Genomic DNA, 19,241 nt, shown 5'->3' on the forward strand with positions numbered 1-19,241 from the left:
AATAAGAATATTAAGAAGATCATACAAAAGATAGCAGTAACATACAAAGACTGGTATGAGATGTTACCCTTTGCTCTCCATGGTTATCGCACTTCAGTGCGCACCTCGACAGGGGCAACTCCCTTCTCTTTAGTCTATGGAGCGGAAGCCGTTTTATCGTTGGAAATTCAGATTCCCTCTCTAAGAATCATGAAAGAGGCGGGCTTAGATGAAGATGAGCGGATTCAGACTCGACTCGGTCAGATAAATTTGATTGAAGAGACTCGCGGTTGTTTGTCATAGGCAGATATATCAGAAGCGCATGACCCAGGCATTTAACAAAAAGGTCAAGAGACAGATGTATCAAATTGGCAACTTGGTAATAAAGCGCATCACTCTACCACAAGGTGATCCCAGGGGCAAATGGACTCCCACATACGAAGGGCCATTTGTAGTTAAGAAGGTATTCTCTGGTGGAGCCATGATACTTGCTACAATGGACGGCGAAGATTTCCCGCATCCTGTGAACGCGGACATAGTTAAAAAAATACTACGCATAAAAGAGACCCGCTAGGTCGATGTATCTAGGCAAAAGTAAGGGCATCCCGGCGAACCAAAAGGGTTCGGGCAAAAATTAGGGATAAACATATAAAAACATACCCGGCAAGTCGAAAACCTGAAAAGGCGGCTTGGGCAAAAAAGGGTATCCTGGTGGACTGAGAACCTGAAAAGGCGGTCCAGGCAAAAATTAGGGATTAAAGCGTAAGACTATGTCCCGTTCTCAGTCAGCTTCAACCAAGTTCCAAGGACGGAACAAGCCAATCACTTCTATCCGACAACAGGAGATGAGACGCTTGAAGACATAATGACAGTAGTGGAATTAAAATCAATAGGACTTTTTCTGCATAGCTTTCTCTTTATTCTCTTGACGATTTCCTCTTACTAGGATTTCTGTCTCCTTGTACTCAAATTGCCTATTTATAGGCCCTCTTTCAAAATCAATACAATTTCATTTCCAAAAAGATGCTTTTGTTTTACTTTCTCTGTTTTGTTTGCGTAAACGTCCATTGATTTACTTTGAATCGATTTATGCATTTGAATATGATCAATGTTTACCAAAAATGCATGCATAGAATAGTAATAGCAATTACTACACGACTTCAGGATCGAGGAGAAGGTCTAATCACGCTTCCCAATGAATCCGTTGCTAATTCGATTCCCCGACAACGCCAGTTATTCCCCAGAAGAAATTGGCATCACCAGACAGACTGGTCATCTCTTCCATCCCCAGCCAGACTCTGTTGAGTGTTTCCATCGTCAGACAGAAATCAAGTATTCCCCAGCTAAGGAAGGGTCATCAATACAAATATCTCCGACCAGAAGACTGAGATTTATTTCCCCAATAGAGTCCCCTGGAAGAACGTTTCAGACACATAGTGCATTCATTACATCATTTCACATCACATACCTACATACAATTTTCATTCCGCATCATATACATTACATCATTTCATAACATACGCATGTATACAATGTTCTCATTTATTCTAGACGCGTAATTCACTCATTATATCATTTCACAACACACGCATGCATACAACATTTGCATCTCATACATCATGACATAGCATGAAGCTAACTTTATTTTTCAGGTCAATTATCCTCCTGACACAGTCAAAACAAAGGTCCGTTCAGACGGGCATCTTTATCTATTACATTCAAGATTTAACTATATCCCTCAGATACTGCCTAGCGTACGGTATATTCCGAGGTGCAGTCTAGCGTACGACTACTTTCTTCTTCAGATACATCTTTCAGATATACTCCATGTCAATATTCATTCTGACATCCTCCTAACGATGGCATCTATAAGTACATCCCAGACATTCATTGCCAATACAACATATGCAAATATTATCAGATATAGCCTAGTGTACGGTTCATTCTGATTCAGCTCAACATATGACTCCTTCAACTCAGATACGATCTAGCATACGATCCATTATGACCCCTTCAACTCAGATACGATCTAGCATACGATCCATTCTGACCTTCAACAAATCAGACACGATCTAGCGTACGATCCATTCTGACCTTCAACAACTCCAATACAGTCTAATGTACGACCAAGTTAGACCTTCAAGTCCTCGGAGGCCACTCAAATACAGTCTAATGTACGACCAAGTTAGACCCTCAAGTCAGATTCTGCAAATACAGTTTAAGGTACGACCAAGTTAGACCAGATGCCGCTCAAATACCGTCTAATGTACGACCAAGTTAGACCTTCAACGGCTCAAATACAGTCTAATGTACGACCAAGTTAGACCAGCTGCCGCTCAAATACCGTCTAATGTACGACCAAGTTAGACCTTCAACGTCTCAAATACAGTCTAATGTACGACCAAGTTAGACCAGATGCCGCTCAAATACCGTCTAATGTACGACCAAGTTAGACCTTCAACGACTCAAATACAGTCTAATGTACGACCAAGTTAGACCAGATGCCGCTCAAATACCGTCTAATGTACGACCAAGTTAGACCTTCAACGGCTCAAATACAGTCTAATGTACGACCAAGTTAGACCAGATGCTGCTCAGATACGGTTTAAGGTACGACCAAGTTAGACCTTCATCTGCTCAGATGCTACCTAGTGACAGGTACATTTCTGAATTGTAGTCTAGTGTACGACTACCTCTTTTATAAGCAGATTCAGCCTAATGGACGACTCATTCTGCTCAGATACGGTTTAATGTACGACCTAGTTAAACTTTCATCTGCTCAGATGCTACCTAGTGTACGGTATATTTCTGAAGTGTAGTCTAGCGTACGACTACCCTCCTTTCATCATCAGACACAGCCTAACGGACGACTCATCCTGCGACTCCAATACGGTCTAGCATAAGACCCATTTGGGTCTTCAACCCAGACACGATCTGGCATACGATTCGGTCTGATCTTCTATCCCCAGTGAAATCACCCGCTTAATGGAGGTTTCGTTCTGCAACTCAGAAACGATCTAGCATACGATCCATTCTGATTTTTCATCCTCAGCAAAGTCATCCGCCTAACGAACAGCCCACTCTGGTATTCAGATACGGTCTAGCATATGATCCATTCTGATCCCTTATCCCCAGCAGCATATAACACACTCTGACTCGGTACGACATCCATGTCTTCAGATATCGTCTAATGAACGACGCACCCTGAAGTTCTCATCATCAAATTCCCTGGATGGCATCTTTAAGCCCATCTCCATCAAGACTAGCTCCTGATTGACAAGCGCAAATTTTTGGGCATTTTAGTGTTCAAGAATCTTCCACCTCCAGACCACGAATGGTGCACATACCATTCTACTCTCTCGGTTCAAGAATATTGAACAGGGGCAACTGTCATACCCCAAAATTTGCCCATTAATATTTCAAGACATTTTTCAGGGCACTCCGACTCATTTTTATGACACTGATCTTAAAGGAACGAAGGCCCAGCTCACGGATGACCCAAACTGGCCTGTTCGCTACACGCTCGCCTAGTGATAACATGAAATTATATCATATTTTAGGACTTAATTCAATTAAATTCTATCATTATTTATTTCAGTTCACTTTATGTTGTTAGATATTACGCGGTATTTTCTTCCTATTTGTCTCAGGTGGCTTATTTGGAAGCACAAGTAAAAATGGAGGAAAAGAGGTGCAAAAAGGAGAGAAAGCGAACCAAATAGCAAAGCCCAGCCCAAAGCGCAAGACACAAATGCTGTGCTTGTGACGGACGTCACAGAGGGCGTGACGAGCGTCACGCAAAACAGCCTTGTGACGGACATCACACATGGTGTGACGAGCGTCACACCACTCCCCTACTTTTTGGGCGCAAGTAACGCCTCAGAGACTTGAAGAGACGTTGAGGAGTGTTGGGCCCTATATCCACGCCATGAAATTAGCCACGTTGAAGACCTCTTGGCAGCAAGTAGTTACTTAATGGTACCAATATAAATAGCCACAAGAAAACCTAAAGTAGGGGGGGGCTTTTCCACATTTTTTCCCTTTTGCCGTTTTCGCTTTTGCATAGTTTCTTTTCCAGCAGCTTAGGCATTGTTTATTACGAGTTCTACACTACTTCCCTTGCAATTTCCCATTTCCTTTTTAGCATTTGGTTAATTCTTTTCGCACAATAGTTTCTACAACGGAAACTATTGTGTACCTTTTTACCGAATCTAACCTTACGTTAGGATCTAGTTTATTTCCTTCGTTTTAATTTGTTGTTTAATTGAAAAGTCAAAAAACAAATCCTACCGGCTTGTGGTGGAGTGTTCAGGACTACTGTTTAACTTACTCCGGGTAACCCTAAAGGAAACCCTGAAGGAAAAGCCGGCGGCTCCGCCCAACTCAATCCGGCATCAACCCTAAGAGTGCCAATTCAAGGTTGCAATTCAATTGCAAACAGGTTTGTGTTACTATCGTCGCTTTATGTTCCGAATTCCCATGTGATACCATAATTGAATTCATAAATATATGTGAGGTTCTGCATGTAGACTCAAGTATGCCTGGATACCTTGAATTGTTGTAGCGGATGCCGCTGTTTTTCGTTCTGTTTTGATCTTTGCCCTTCTGACCTGTTTTATTATAACCATGCTTTGTTTACCTGATACTATTACTGCTTTGGTGCAACTCTTGATTGCACCCCATTTGGTATTCTGACCTGTTTGCGGAATTTTGTAAGGGCTCACATACTCCCGAAGAAGGTGGCTTGCTAGGTATTCCACTTTATTTGAGGGATACCCTTATGGAGATGGATTCCGAACTAATTAATTTTAATGGGGAGATTCATCCTAATTGCCTAATTAATTTTAATGTGGAAATTCATCTTAAATACTTAATTGTAAAACATGGCCTTTGAATATGTGACCTTGGACCTCTCTTTTGCCCTACGGTATTACGGTATAACGGTCATGTCCCGCGAATGTAGGGATACACTTAGCAACGGCCCTTCGGTTAAATCCTCATAAAATAAATCATGGTCCCTCGGATGTTGCCTTCGAAAATACGATTTTGTCCCTCGATGACCCTTCGGTGCAGCCTACGGTTAAATGATGATCGTCCCTTCGAATGCTAAGGTATCCTTACAACTGTTGCCTTCAATGACCTATCGATGACCCTACGATGACCCTTTTACATCCAAAGGATAAAACTACTTACTTCTCAATAGTAAGGACAGTTTTACCCTCATAAGGATAGGAAACGTTCATAACGACCTTAGGAAGGTATAACTCTCAATTGCTGGATCATAACCTAAAACATTTCCCACCCCTCACACTTTGCAAATCCTAGAAAATCACCACTTGGTATACATTCATACTAGAATCATTACCAAGTTACATTTTTCTAAACCGTTTTCAAAATCAAACGAGATAAATACTTTGTATACATTCATACGAGAATCATTACAAAGTTAAACTCTCTTTTCGAAACATTTTTTAAACAATTCACGAACACTTTTTCAGACAAAAATATAAGTGATCCAGCAATTAAGAGCCCATGGATAACCATGGATACAAAGGGTGCTAATACCTTCCCTTTGTATAATGTACCTCCCGAACCCAAAATCTATTGAGGTCTTTCCTGTTCTTTTCCACCTTTCCTTATTGGATAAAAGAAAAGTCGGTGGCGACTCTTGCTATCCGCGACATTGCGATAAAAAGCCAAACACCCCAAGTCAGTTCACCGTATGACACTCATATCGACATATGATGTTGTTTTTTAAGAAACGGGCGACTACATGCTTCGTGACATTCGCATAAGATGCAGCTTCCACCCATTTGGTAAAGTAGTCTATGGCCACCAAGATAAATCTGTGTCCATTTGATGCTTTGGGTTCTATCATTCCAATCATGTCGATGCCCCACATAGAGAAAGGCCAAGGTGATGCTATAACGTTCAACGGGGTAGGCGGTACATGTATCTTATCAGCATAGATTTGGCATTTGTAGCATGCTTTGGTGTAATGATAACAGTCGGCTTCCATCGTTAACCAGTAGTAACATGCCCTTAGGATTTTCTTTGCCACGGAGTGCCCATTTGCGTGCGTACCGAAGGACCTTTCGTGTATGTCCCTCATAAGCTGATCAACTTCGTGTTTGTCCGCACACCTTAATAAAACCATGTCATAGTTTTGCTTGTACAATACCTCCCCGTTCAAGTGGAACTTTGATGCCAACCTCTGGAGGGTCCTTTTGTCAAGGCTGGAAGCCTCTGACGGATATTCCCGCTTCTCGAGATATTGTTTGATATCAAAGAACCAGGGTTTACCATCTGGCTCTTCTGTTGTCGTCAGGCAATGTGCAGGTTCGTCAAAACGCCTAATTTCAATGTGAGGCTGATGATTGGGCCATATTAATTTGTACATGGAAGCCAAAGTTGCTAAGGCATCTGCCATCCGATTCTCTTCTCGAGGAATATGAGAGAAAGTGATTTTGTCGAACTTTGGGAGTAGCTTCAGCACATAATCCCGGTATGGAATCAGGTTAGCATGTCTTGTTTCCCAATCACCTCTATATGATGTATGACTAGAGCGGAGTCTCTGAATACTTATAGTATCCTGATCTTAAACTCAATAGCTTCTTCCAACCCTAATGTGCAAGCTTCATACTCGGCCATGTTATTTGTGCAGGTAAAACAGAGCTTTGTGGTGAATGGTAGATGGAAATTCTTGGGAGACATCAGCACTACCCCAATTCCATGGCCTATTGCATTTGAGGCGTCGTCGAACATGAGAGTCCAACCTGCTTTTGGCTCAAGACTCTCCTTTTGTTCGGGTCTTCAGCATTCTTGACTCCATACTTCAGAAGAAGTTTTCCAAAGATATTTGATATGAAATGGGACCGTCACTAACTACTAGTTTTGGCACACCGAATCTAGGAAAGATTACGTTCTTGAACATCTTAATCACTACTCGTGTGTCATTTGTCGGAGAAGCTACAACCTCGATCTATTTTGAAACGTAATCGACAACTACGAGTATGTACTTATTACCAAAAGAAGACGGGAATGGTCCCATGAAGTCAATCCCCCACACATCAAAGACTTCCACTTCTAAGATGCCTGCTTGTGGCATTTCGTCGCGTCTTGAAACGTTACTAGTGCGTTGGCACCGCTTGCAATTTATAACCGCATTATGGACATCTTTCCATAGAGTAGGCCAAAAGAGGCCAGATTGTAAGATCTTAGCATAAGTTTTTGAAGTGCTTGCATGCCCACCATAGGGAGCAGAATATCAATGAGAGATTATATTGTCTATTTCATCCTTAGGAACACATCGACGAAAAATATCGTCTATACCTCTCTTGAAAAGCAGGGGTTCATCCCAGTAGTACTGTTTTAGATCATGAAAGAATTTCTTCTTTTGTTGGTATGATAGGTCCGGTGGAAGTGCTCCAGTAACTCGGTAGTTGACAAAGTCAGCATACCATGGTAGAGTTATATTCGTATGAATTTCGAATGGTAATCTCCAGTCGGGTGGTTGCATGATAGGTGCGGTGATTAAAGATGTTTTTAATTGTTCAAATGCTGTTAAACATTTCTCATCAAAGATGAAGTCAGCGTCTTTCATTAATAAACCAATCAGTGGTTTGGTAATTTTCGAGAAATCTTTGATAAAGCGTTGGTAGAAACCGACGTGTCCTAAGAAGCTTCGTATTTCTCGTACGGTTTTCAGAGGTTGAAGATTTTCTATACATTTCGATCCTAGCACTGTTTTTTATCCTTTCTTTGTCCTAGCACTGCGCCTACGACATAATCACTCGCATCACACATGATTTCGAATGGTAATCTCCAGTCGGGTGGTTGCATGATAGGTGCGGTGATTAAAGATGTTTTTAATTGTTCAAACACTGTTAAACATTTCTCATCAAAGATGAAGTCAGCGTCTTTCATTAATAAACCAATCAGTGGTTTAGTAATTTCCGAGAAATCTTTGATAAAGCGTCGGTAGAAACCGACGTGTCCTAAGAAGCTTCGTATTTCTCGTACGGTTTTCAGAGGTTGAAGATTTTCTATAATTTTGATCTTAGCTTTGTCTACTTCAATTCCTTTATCAGATACTACATGTCCTAGCACAATTCCTTGTTGGACCATGAAATGTCATTTCTCCCAATTCAATACGAGATTCACCTTTACGCATCTTTCAAGTACCATTTCAAGGTTTGATAGACATCCTTCAAAGCTCTACCCACAAACAGAAAAATCGTCCATAAAGACTTCCATAATGTCGTCTATAAAGTCAGTGAAGATCGACATCATGCATCTTTGGAATGTTGTGGGAGCGTTGCATAGTCCAAATGGCATTCGTCGATAAGAAAATGTAGCATAAGCGCATGTGAAGATTGTTTTCTCTTGGTCGTCAGGATGGATAGGAATTTGAAAGAATCCTGAATAACCGTCTAGATAGCAGAAGTGGGAATGCTTAGCCAATCGTTCAAACATTTGATCAATGAAAGGCAGAGGAAAATGATCCTTTCGAATGGCTTTGTTCAGTTTCCTATAGTCGATGCACATTCTACTTTTGGTCACAACTCTTTATGCTATAGATTCACCTTTCTCGTTCTTAACAACTGTAACACCCCCTTTCTTGGGTACTACATGAACGAGGCTAACCCATTGACTATCGGAGATCGGATATATGACTCCTGCCTCTAATAACTTTATTACTTCATCCTTGACTACAATACTTAAGATTGGGTTGATCCTTCTATGGTGTTCTCTAGAGGTTTTACAATCTTCCTCTAGCATAATGCGATGTATACAAATGGAATGACTTATTCCTTTTAGATCAGCAACGTTGTAGCCTAATGCAGTTGGATATTTTCTTAAGACATCTAGTAACTTTTCAGTTTCAATTTGTCCTAAGTCAGCGTTGACTATTACTGGTCTTTTGAGTTCAGTGTCTAGGAATTCATATCTTAGGTTCTTGGGTAGTGTTTTTAATTCTAAGTCTGGTTTCTTCGGGCATGGCATGTGATTGGGTGTAAGCGCTAAGCATTCGCTTAGACTGTCATTTTGGTATGGTTCACGCCAATTATCATCTTCAAAGATTAGAGGGATTTGGATTTTCATTATATTAGAATATGTGGTTTCTTGCATCTCCATCTCTCTTACGCACTCGTCTATGACATCAAGTAGATAACAAGTATTGTCTATAGCTAGCGCTTGTAAGAATTGTGTCAAGATGAATTCAACTTTTTCTTCTCCAACTTCGAATGTTAGCTTGCCTCTTTTCAGGTCTATTATGGCTCTGGCGGTAGCTAAGAATGGCCTTCCTAATATAATAGGTGTAGTGGCATCTTCTTTGATGTCCATGATTATGAAGTCGGTAGGAATGTAGAATTGTCCTACACGTACTGGAACATTCTCTAATATACCAACAGTATATTTGATTGAGCGGTCAGCTAGTTGAACAGACATCTTGGTTGGTCTTAGTTCTCCCATGTTGACCCTTTTACAGATGGATAAGGGCATTACACTAATGCTGGCTCCTAAGTCGCATAGAGCTTTGTCTATGACGAACTTTCCAATGACACAGGGTATGGAGAAACTACCTGGGTGTTTCAATTTGGGAGGCATGTTGTTTTGGATTATCGCGCTACACTCAGCAGTAAGTGTAATTGTTTCGTTATCCTCAATCTTTTTCTTATTGGATAGGATCTCTTTAAGAAATTTGGCATATGAGGGCATTTGTGTGATAGCTTCTGTAAAGGGTATTGTGATGTTCGGTTGCTTCAGAAGTTCAACAAATTTCTTAAGTTGCCCTGCAGTTTTAGAATTTGCGAATCTTTAAGGATATAGAATGGGTGGTTTATAAGGTGGTGGAGGCACATAAGGTTTTTCTTTCTCTTCGGCCTCTTGGGTATTATCTTCCTTCTCCTTCGGTTCACTTACCTTCCCAATTGTTGTTTTGTCAGGTTTTTGGTGCATGGCAGGATTTTGAAGTCTTGGATCTATGGGTCTGTCTAGTTCTTTTTCACTTCTCAATATAACGACATTTGCATGTCCTTTTGGATTAGGTTGTGGCTGTCCAGGAAATATGCCAGCAGGAGCAGCAGTAGATGCTTATTGTTGAGCCATTTGTGAAATTTGTGTTTCAAGCATTTTGTTGTGGGTGGCTAAAGCGTTTACTTTGCTTGCTAATTGTTTAAGTTGCTCACTAGTGTGTATGTTTTGGTTCAAGAAGTCTTTGTTTGTTTGAGCTTGGGTAGCTATGAAACTTTCCATCATTAGTTCAAGGTTGGACTTCCTAGGAATGTTAAGAGCATTAGTAGTTGGCTTTTGATATTCAGGTGGAACAGCAGGTGCTTGGCCAGGTGCATACAGGGTGTTGTTATTCTTGTACGAAAAGTTAGGATGTTTTTTCCAACCTGGGTTGTAGGTATTCGAATAAGGGTTTCCTTGTGCATAATTTACTTGATCAGTGGCGACTCCTGCTAATATCTGACATTCTGGTGCAGTGTGTCTAGGAATTCCACATAACTCGCAGTTTGGAGTTACGGCAGCCACAGTGGCTGCCTGCGGGTGGTATGGTCAAGTTGTCTAACTTTTGAACAAGGGCATCTACCTTTGCATGGATATGGTTAAGGTTACTGATTTCGTACATTCCACCTTTTGTTTGGGACTTTTCTACTGGGGTTCTTTCACCTCCCTATTGGCAATGGTTTTGGGCCATGTTTTCAATGAGATGATAGGCTTCGTTGTATGGCTTGTCCATAAGTGCATTGTCCGCGACAACGTCTACTGTCAGTCTTGTGTTATACAAGAGGCCATTGTAAAATGTGTGAATGATCGTCCAGTCTTCGAGACCGTGATATGGACACATCCTCATCATGTCTTTGTATCTCTCCCACACGTCGTAGAAAGATTCTGCATCTTTTTGTCGAAATCCATTGATTTGAGCTCTCAGCATAGCAGTTTTGCTCGGCGGAAAATATCGGGCTAAGAAAATGTTCTTCAGTTCTTCCCATGCAGTGACTGAGTTGGATGGCAAGGATTGCAACCAAACCCAAGCTCTGCCTCTTAGAGAGAAAGGAAAAAGGCGTAGTCTTGTCGCATCTTGAGATATACCATTCGCCTTCACAGTGTCTGCGTACTGCACAAACTTGGTCAAATGTTCATTAGGATCGTCCGTAGGATTTCCAGCAAATTGATGTTGTTGGACAACTGATAACAATGAGGGTTTCAACTCGAAATCGTTTCGATCGATAGCAGGGGCAACAATGCTGTTGTGAGGTTCTTGTTGGGATGGGGTAACGTAGAACTTAAGAGGATGATTTTGTGGTCCTACTGCAGCCATGGTTGGTTTTTCAACTGGTTCAGTAGTAGGAAAGAAGATATCGGGAATATTGTACCTTCGTCGGTACTCTAGTATTCGGCGTCTTAAATATAAGAAACACTTTAATTCTGCGATTGGTGGTACTAAGTTTTTGCCTTGTGAGTGAGTACTTGTCATACAGTCGAGAAATAAGGGAAAGGAAATTAGTTTTTTACCTCAGTCTATACTGTGCAACGAAAGAATCACACTATTTGGCTAAATCACTCCCCGGAAACAGCGCCAAAAACTTGATATGAGTCGTGACTGTATATAAAATATAGTCTATCAGATACTTGACTGCAAGTGCACAGTCTAGTCGTTTAGTTTTAAAAGACATCGAACCCACAGGGACCGATGGTAAAACTAATGTATCGATGTTACTATGTTTAGCTAAGGCAATGATTTTTAGAGGTTCGGTTCAACAAAAATTAAATCTAAAGAAAATTAAGTTTTTAAGAAAATATTAATGAAGGGATATCAGTATGCAACACATTAATTGTCAGGGATTCGATAAGTCACCGATGTATATTTTAATTACCAAATACCTTTCAGTAGAAAATACTCATTTAAAGGGCTTTATTTCACACTCTCGTGATTGTTGACTCGAACTATACTTTTAAGTCAGAATGTACGCTCTCGCTGTCCCATTTTAAGTTAAAAATATTTTTTGAAAATAAATAAGTTCTAATTGCTTTTAAAGTGCTCTCGCTGTTTTTAAAATCAATGCCTAGTTTTTACTATCCAGTTCGACCCTCACGCTCTCGCGATTGTCGGTTTTAACCTTAGTTAATTTCCCACTCTCGTGGCAAAACCGTATTAAATAGCTTCTCACTCTCGTGACAAAGTTAATTAAATTCAAATTAAAAACCACAACCAGAAAGATTATTTGAGAAAAGAAGTTTACACCGATTATTATTAAATCCCGTCTAATTAAATTGTTTACATACCGATACCGGTAGTTTAGTCGGACATGTTGAATAATGCAAATACAGATAAACAAAAACAATTTAACAATAAAGCAAACATGATCATTTAATAATAAAGCGATAATAATAATTGAATAAAAATCTGGAACTTTGATTAATTGAATAAACTGAATCTTGAAGTACTTGAGGAGTCCTCCATAGGTTGGTAGGATTCTGCTTCTTCGAAACAAATGCTTAAACTAAACTAACTAAGTTGCAGTAGTTCCCCAATGTAGGAAACTACTACTTTTGACTAAGTGAAAAACGGAAAGGAAAGGGAAAAATAATCAAAACTCTGAACGGAAAAGTAAACAAATTGCAGTCAAAGAAAATAATGCTTGCTGAAGAAAAATAACGTGAAAACAAAATTGTAGGAGCGAAAGAAGGCAGAGAGATAGGATGAGGGGGGGGGGGGAGTTTTCAACTTCCATTTTCGTGTTATCACTTATCAAGGATGGGATAACCTGATGATGTGTACATGGGGCACAAATAAAATTATTACGGCTCTTATTTTGCACTTTGATAAGAATCTAGAAGGAAAGAAGTCTAGTTTCTTGGTCACACATAGTGAAAAGGAACTTGATGGGGTTGTTAAAGAAACTGAATTTTCCTGTCAAGTGGTGAGTAAAGGGATGATAGGTGTTGAAAAGGAGGAAACAACAATTCTAGAAGAAGCGTTAGGGATCCTAAAGAATTTCAAGGAATTGTCTGCATATGAGTTACCAAATGATTTACCTCATATGCAGATAAACACCAAAAAGTTAAATCTTTTAATATGGGAGATAATGTGATGGTGTTTCTGCGTAAGGAGAGGTTTTAGGTTGGTACTTACAACAAGCTGCAGTCGCACAAGTATGACCCGTTCATAGTGACCCGAAAGATCAATAATAAGGCTTATGTGGTAGCTCTCCCGGATTTCATGAATATATCCAATACTTTCAATATTGCTGACATTTATGAATATCAAGATGATGAGGTTCTTTATCAGGAAGAGAACTCGGGGCTGAGTTTTTCAGAGGTGGATGAGACTGATGTAGGAAGGTTTTTAAGCCATCCAAGTTTGTTTCATGCCCAAGAACGTCATTTTAATATTTTCCATAATTTTCTATTTTATTTTTATTTTGGATTAAAAGTCCATTTGGGTTTCTTGTTTCTATTTCATTTCTGTTTTGGATTAAAAGCCCTTTAGGATTTCTTTGCTTCTTTATTTAAACACTTTTGGTGTGAGTCAAAGATCATCTTTTAATATAACAAAATTCAATATTTTCTTTAGCCGGTGGATTCTAGAGTTTATCCTCCAGGTTTTGTGTTTGCAATCCCGTGTTCTCATTCTTGGCTTAGCGCTTGCTAATCCCTATTGTTTTCGTCTGTGTGAATATAAATAAGTTAGAGCATCACCGTCCTAGGTGAATCCATCAACCATATAGGAATCATTAAAAATACTACAAGTACACCACTTGAGTGTATGTCGCACTCTTGTCTGAGAATATGATCGAGCCCACGAAGTAAAGTAAATGCACTATGATGGCATATTTTATGTACATTTGTCTTGCCACATCGTCGCCATGTGTGTCAAAGACATTTGCAATTATCACGTATCTCTAAAAATCGTATTTTAAGAAGTTAAGTCATACATGACTTTCCTGGTCTTTTCAATTTCCCACGTAGTGTCCTTTGAGTCATATCCAGTTAGTTCAACCAATATGTCTAAGCTTCAGGTTTGATCAATGTTGTGCGATCAAGAAGACGACCATGGATGAGCATATGTTATAGACACGACAGATCCTCAAATGTCACTATCATCTCCTCAATCGATAGATGAAGGTTGCTCGTCTTCTCATATGATATATACTAAAATTGATTAATAGTTGAAATCTTCGTAAACTTATAGATTCAACCAATGTTAAATGAAAAATAAGACATTTTTGTGGACTCCAAATATATATATATATTATTTTATTTTTCAACACAAAAATATTTTTAATTTAAAATTAGATTTACGGAAATTAAGAGAAATAGAAAAATGTCGTGACCATATAGAACTTTAAGATTTTAAAATATAAACAATTTAAAAATAAATTCTGAATTTTAAAATCCAAATAATTTTAAAATCTTTTTAAAAGATTTAAAATTTTCACTACATTTTAATCGATACAAACTAGGAAATTCTTTGGTCTAACTTAATGGAAATATTTTATAATAATAATAAGTGGAGGAGATATTTATCTAAAAAAAAGTAAAGGTTGGTATAACAAGAAATCCATGCGCCCAAAAGAAGTGATTAGAACAAAGAACGACCTTAGGTGGCATCTCCGCATCTCAATCCAAGATTCTCCGCTCGTTAACATCGTCGACATTACATTTCTTCCCATTTCCCATTTTCCTTAAATCTTCTCCATTCATCCCTAATCATCACTTTTTCATTCTCCACCGCGTTTTCTCACTCTTCTAAACCATGTACCTTTTCTTCTTCTCCCTTTCATCCTATTCTCTATATCATTCCATCGATTTCAATTTCTTTAACAATTCCGTAATTGTGTGTTTGTAGATTATTCAATTTGAAAGAGAATGGGAAGTGATAATTCAATTGGTTTGTTGGAGAACGATGGAGAAGCGTGTTCTGGAAAAGAAGGGAAAGGGAAAAGGCTATGGAAGAAGGTTAAGTACCAGCTTGTTGAGTATCATTCTTTGCCAGCTTTTCTTAGAGATAATGAATACATTCTTGGTCACTATCGATCTGAATGGCCTATGAAGCAGGTTTTGCTTAGCATCTTTACCATCCACAACGAAACTCTCAACGTTTGGACGTAAGAGAACAACGCCTTTCTTTTCATTTTAATCTCTGCCTGTCAATTTTGATGAATTTTTGTTAACTTAGTAAAATTAACAATGAATTAGAACTTAGAACTGACTTGATGTGTCATTTCCTTTCTTGTTTTAAGTATTGGAATTTCGGAGGTTATGCTCTTACAGTCTTATTGGTTATTTGTTCTTCTTCATTTTGAGATGATATATCTTGGAAAGATCTTTTTAATCATACAATGAAAAATGTTTTCTCTTGCAGGCATTTGATTGGGTTCTTCCTGTTCCTGGCTTTGACCATATACACTGCCATGAAAGTTCCGCAGGTTGTAGATCTTAATTCGCTACAGCATTTGCCTGACATCCTCAAGAATGCTGATCTGCATAAACTACAATCAGAACTTTTGACGTGCCTACCTTCCATGCCTGATTTGCAAAGACTCAGGGATGAAATCTCAAGCTGGCATATTAAAGAACTTCTCTATAACTGTTTGCCTGTAAGATTTTCCAGTAGCAATCATACTGATGTTTGTGTTCTGGTAATTACTTTACAACCAACTGCTAGTTATAATGCTTTTTTTCCCTTTGTGGTTCTAGGAGTGGCAGTGAGGTGCTAGTCTAGTTCTAGTTCGCTCATTGATTTTTGATATATCAGGATGTGTTGTTTTCTCTGTATCTTTACTTGTTGTGTGGATAGATTCTTCTAGTCTTCTTTAAGGGTATCTAGAATATTGATTAAAAATCGAAGTGTCGAAGCACTAAGTATATGAGATGCATATCTCATCTGGAGTGAAATAAATGATATGGTAGAGGTTTTATAAAAAAACAAATTAAGAGTTAAACTTGATAAAGGAAAAATACTGAATGAAGGGTTAAAGATGTTAGTTCATGCAAAATTTCCTGCTCGGAACCTTGTTTTCATAATTAAATCTCTAGTATATTTCTGATTAGAAATGTTTTGCTATGTTTTTCTCTTATGTTTCTTTTGATGATTAACTAGACTTTTTGTGTCAATGCAAATTTGCTTATTTCATTGATGCTTTTGTGCAGCAAAACGTAAAAGAGGACCTGGCGAACCTAATAGCACCGCTGGTGATTAGACCAATTACAAGGTGGCCTTTTTATGCATTTTTAGGGGGAGCCATGTTTTGCTTGCTAGCTAGCAGTGTTTGCCATCTCCTCTCTTGCCACTCTGAGCGCGTATCATACATTATGCTCAGGCTTGACTATGCCGGAATTGCAGCTTTGATATCTACCTCTTTTTATCCTCCAGTATATTACTCATTTATGTGTTATCCATTTTTCTGCAACCTTTACCTGGGCTTTATCACTATATTGGGCATTGCCACCATCTTGGTTTCTCTCCTTCCAGTTTTCCAAACTCCAGAATTCCGCACCATCCGTGCATCCCTCTTTTTGGGAATGGGTTTGTCCGGCGCAGGACCTATTCTGCACAAGCTTTTTCTGTTCTGGGGTGAACCTGAGGTGTTTTACACAACTGGTTACGAGATTCTGATGGGTTCTTTCTATGGACTCGGGGCACTGGTTTATGCCACCAGGATTCCCGAACGATGGATGCCTGGGAAATTTGACATTGCTGGACACAGTCACCAATTATTTCATGTATTGGTTGTGGCCGGGGCATACACTCATTATCGTGCAGGGTTAGTTTATCTCAGGTGGCGCGACATTCGAGGTTGTTGATCTAATGAGCTGAGATGATTGTATGTTGAATATCTCTGTTGTGATTGTTTGAGTAGTATGTGTCCAAATCCACTCCTCTAATTGATGCAATTTGTGATTATTGTAGAGGAGGGGATATTTATGTAACTATAGCTATAGACATCATGTATAATAGCATGTACTATTCCAGATAAGATCAATTGTGCACATTTTTAGAGTTTAAAGACAATGACAGTGCAAAACAAAAATATACATGCATCTAATTTGATCCAAAATATTGACATTGGATTGAATGCATGTGTAAAATTGTTTATGTAATTGGGTACATAATTTAAATTCATAGTTTTATGATATGTTATTTTCTGCACGGTACTTTTCTAAACTTCTGAGAAATTTCCAAAATAGCTTTGAGGCCAAAATAACTTATTTAAATACTAGAATATAAGTTTTGAATGTTTGATCTTAAGTTGGAGAAGCTTCATTTTTGTCTAGAAAGGTCAGAAGCTTCATAGTAGAGACTAACTTGCATTTGAAGACAACCGTATAGAATGTGTCAAAAAAAAGAAGAAAAAAGACAACTGTATAGAAAATGCTATGTCAAATGTATATAAAATGTACAAGATAATGCCAAATAGCCGTGGAAGATTTGTTTAAACTATACTGCTGTGTGGAAGAAGCAAACAAATGTCCAATTGATTGCTTATTTCATAAGCAAACTACTATTATAAGATTCTGCAATTAAGAGTCGATAACTACCCTTTTTCCAATTTTGGCAACATTGTAAAGGGAAAAACAGCAAGAACATTACAATATATTGATTGAATCAGAACCTACTCCATTTCTTATTCTTAATGCTTGTCCTCATGTGCTTATTTTTTGGTTGGGTAAGCTCGTCTATATATGGAGATTGATAGCATTTGGTACTTTGCACTTCTTACAAAATGAACCAGAAATGAACTTAGTTGGGCAGGGCTGAAATGATCTTAGCAGCAAATTTGGCCCACACTGAATGTGGCATTCATGGACCTGCAAGCTACAGTACATGGTCCTAGTGGACTGATTCGAGGACCACAGCTTTTGTGTGTATTTCTTTTTCCCACACCCTACTCGTGCCCCTCGAAAAGACGAAAACTACCATTCAAACTCCTCTTTTTCAACTTCTATTTTCAAAAATATAAAATTACACTCTTCAAATTCTAGAATTAATAAAATTTATACTTTTGAATTTTAGAATTCATACATGTTAAACATTTTTTATTTTATAAAATTGCACTATTTGAATTCTAGAATATCGGAACGTGTAAATAAAAACAAATAATTATTGGTTTATATTACATTTAAATTTTAAAATTCAAACACTCAAAATCAGAGTCAGAATTCTAAAATTTAAACAAAGTATTTTCAGAAACTCAAAGGTGTTGGAGAGGCGTTGGGAGAAAGAAATTCTTAACTCTATATTCAAAATGGTGCATGGATTCAAATTCATGTCACTAATCGTTGTTTTAAAACATTGTAAAGACTAAATATTGGGCATAAGTTATAAGGAGTCGTTTAGTGAAGAAATTAGCCAACTGATCTTTGGAAGAAATGAGAAGTAGTTTGAACACTATGATGATGTTATCAACATACACTAAGGGAAGTGTGAATGTGTTGCTACTTTGCTTGGTGAAAATAGAATGATCAGAGTTGGCTTGTTTTTAATGTTGGGAAAGAAGTGTATATGTAAGCTTTTCATGCCATTTACGACTGGCTTATTTAAGGTCATATATGGACTTGATGAGCTTGCAAACTTGATTTGGTTTAGTAGATGTGATGCCTAGTGGGAGAGTCATATAAACATCTTCCTACAAATCACCATGCAGAAATGCATTGTTGACATCTAATTGGTGAATAAAACAATTATGGATAGTTATCAATGCAATCACCATTCTGAATGTGGTCATCTTAGCTACAGGGGAGTATGTATCAAAATAGTCAAGGCCATTAATTTGATTGAATCCTTTGGCCACGGGGCGTGCTTTGAATCATTCAACTTAGCCATCTGCATGAAATTTTACCTTGTAAACCCATTTGTACCCGATTGGTTTGATGTTTGGTGGTGCATCAACAAGTTTCCACGTGTTTGTTCTTTCAAGAGCTGACAGTTAACACTCAAACTTACTAGCTTCAACATATGTCCTTGGCTCATGAAGGATATCAATGGGCATGATGAGATGATGAAACGAAGGCGACAAAGAAGAATAAGACGAGTAGTTAGAAATAGGATATGATGTACCTGCTGATGATTGGTGTGTCTGATCAGTGAAAGAGCTACACAAGTAGTCTTTGAGGTAGGATGGTTTGTGTTTGATTCGAGTGGACTATTTAGGTATTTGGTCAATTTGGTTAGGAGTGTTGGTTTGTGCATCAGGTATAATGGTAGGAATAATTTATTCATTGTCAAGTTATGTAGGTACTGATAA

General features: G+C 38.5%; 1 protein-coding gene and 1 non-coding gene across 4 annotated transcripts; both read left to right on the forward strand.

Moving 5' to 3' along the window:
- The first annotated feature begins 10,817 nt into the window (after positions 1–10,817).
- LOC127124517 (small nucleolar RNA R71) lies at positions 10,818–10,924 on the forward strand. The gene has a single exon (XR_007803999.1). It is a non-coding gene; the product is annotated as a small nucleolar RNA R71 (small nucleolar RNA).
- A 3,605-nt stretch (positions 10,925–14,529) lies between these two features.
- LOC127120493 (heptahelical transmembrane protein 4) lies at positions 14,530–17,132 on the forward strand. 3 transcript variants are annotated; one of them, XM_051050939.1, is made up of 4 exons: positions 14,530–14,751; positions 14,843–15,101; positions 15,359–15,635; positions 16,147–17,132. In XM_051050939.1, the coding sequence occupies exons 2-4, from the start codon at positions 14,863–14,865 to the stop codon at positions 16,798–16,800; spliced, it is 1,170 nt and encodes a 389-aa protein (XP_050906896.1). In that variant the 5' UTR covers positions 14,530–14,751; positions 14,843–14,862; the 3' UTR covers positions 16,801–17,132. The 3 variants fall into 3 exon arrangements, with proteins under 3 accessions (XP_050906896.1, XP_050906898.1, XP_050906897.1); XM_051050941.1 differs by having other exon boundaries at positions 15,359–15,593; XM_051050940.1 differs by lacking the exon at positions 14,530–14,751 and having other exon boundaries at positions 14,758–15,101.
- Positions 17,133–19,241: the final 2,109 nt, after the last annotated feature.

This window comes from Lathyrus oleraceus, chromosome 2 (genome assembly GCF_024323335.1).
Source record: "Lathyrus oleraceus cultivar Zhongwan6 chromosome 2, CAAS_Psat_ZW6_1.0, whole genome shotgun sequence".
Classification (NCBI taxonomy): domain Eukaryota; kingdom Viridiplantae; phylum Streptophyta; class Magnoliopsida; order Fabales; family Fabaceae; genus Lathyrus; species Lathyrus oleraceus.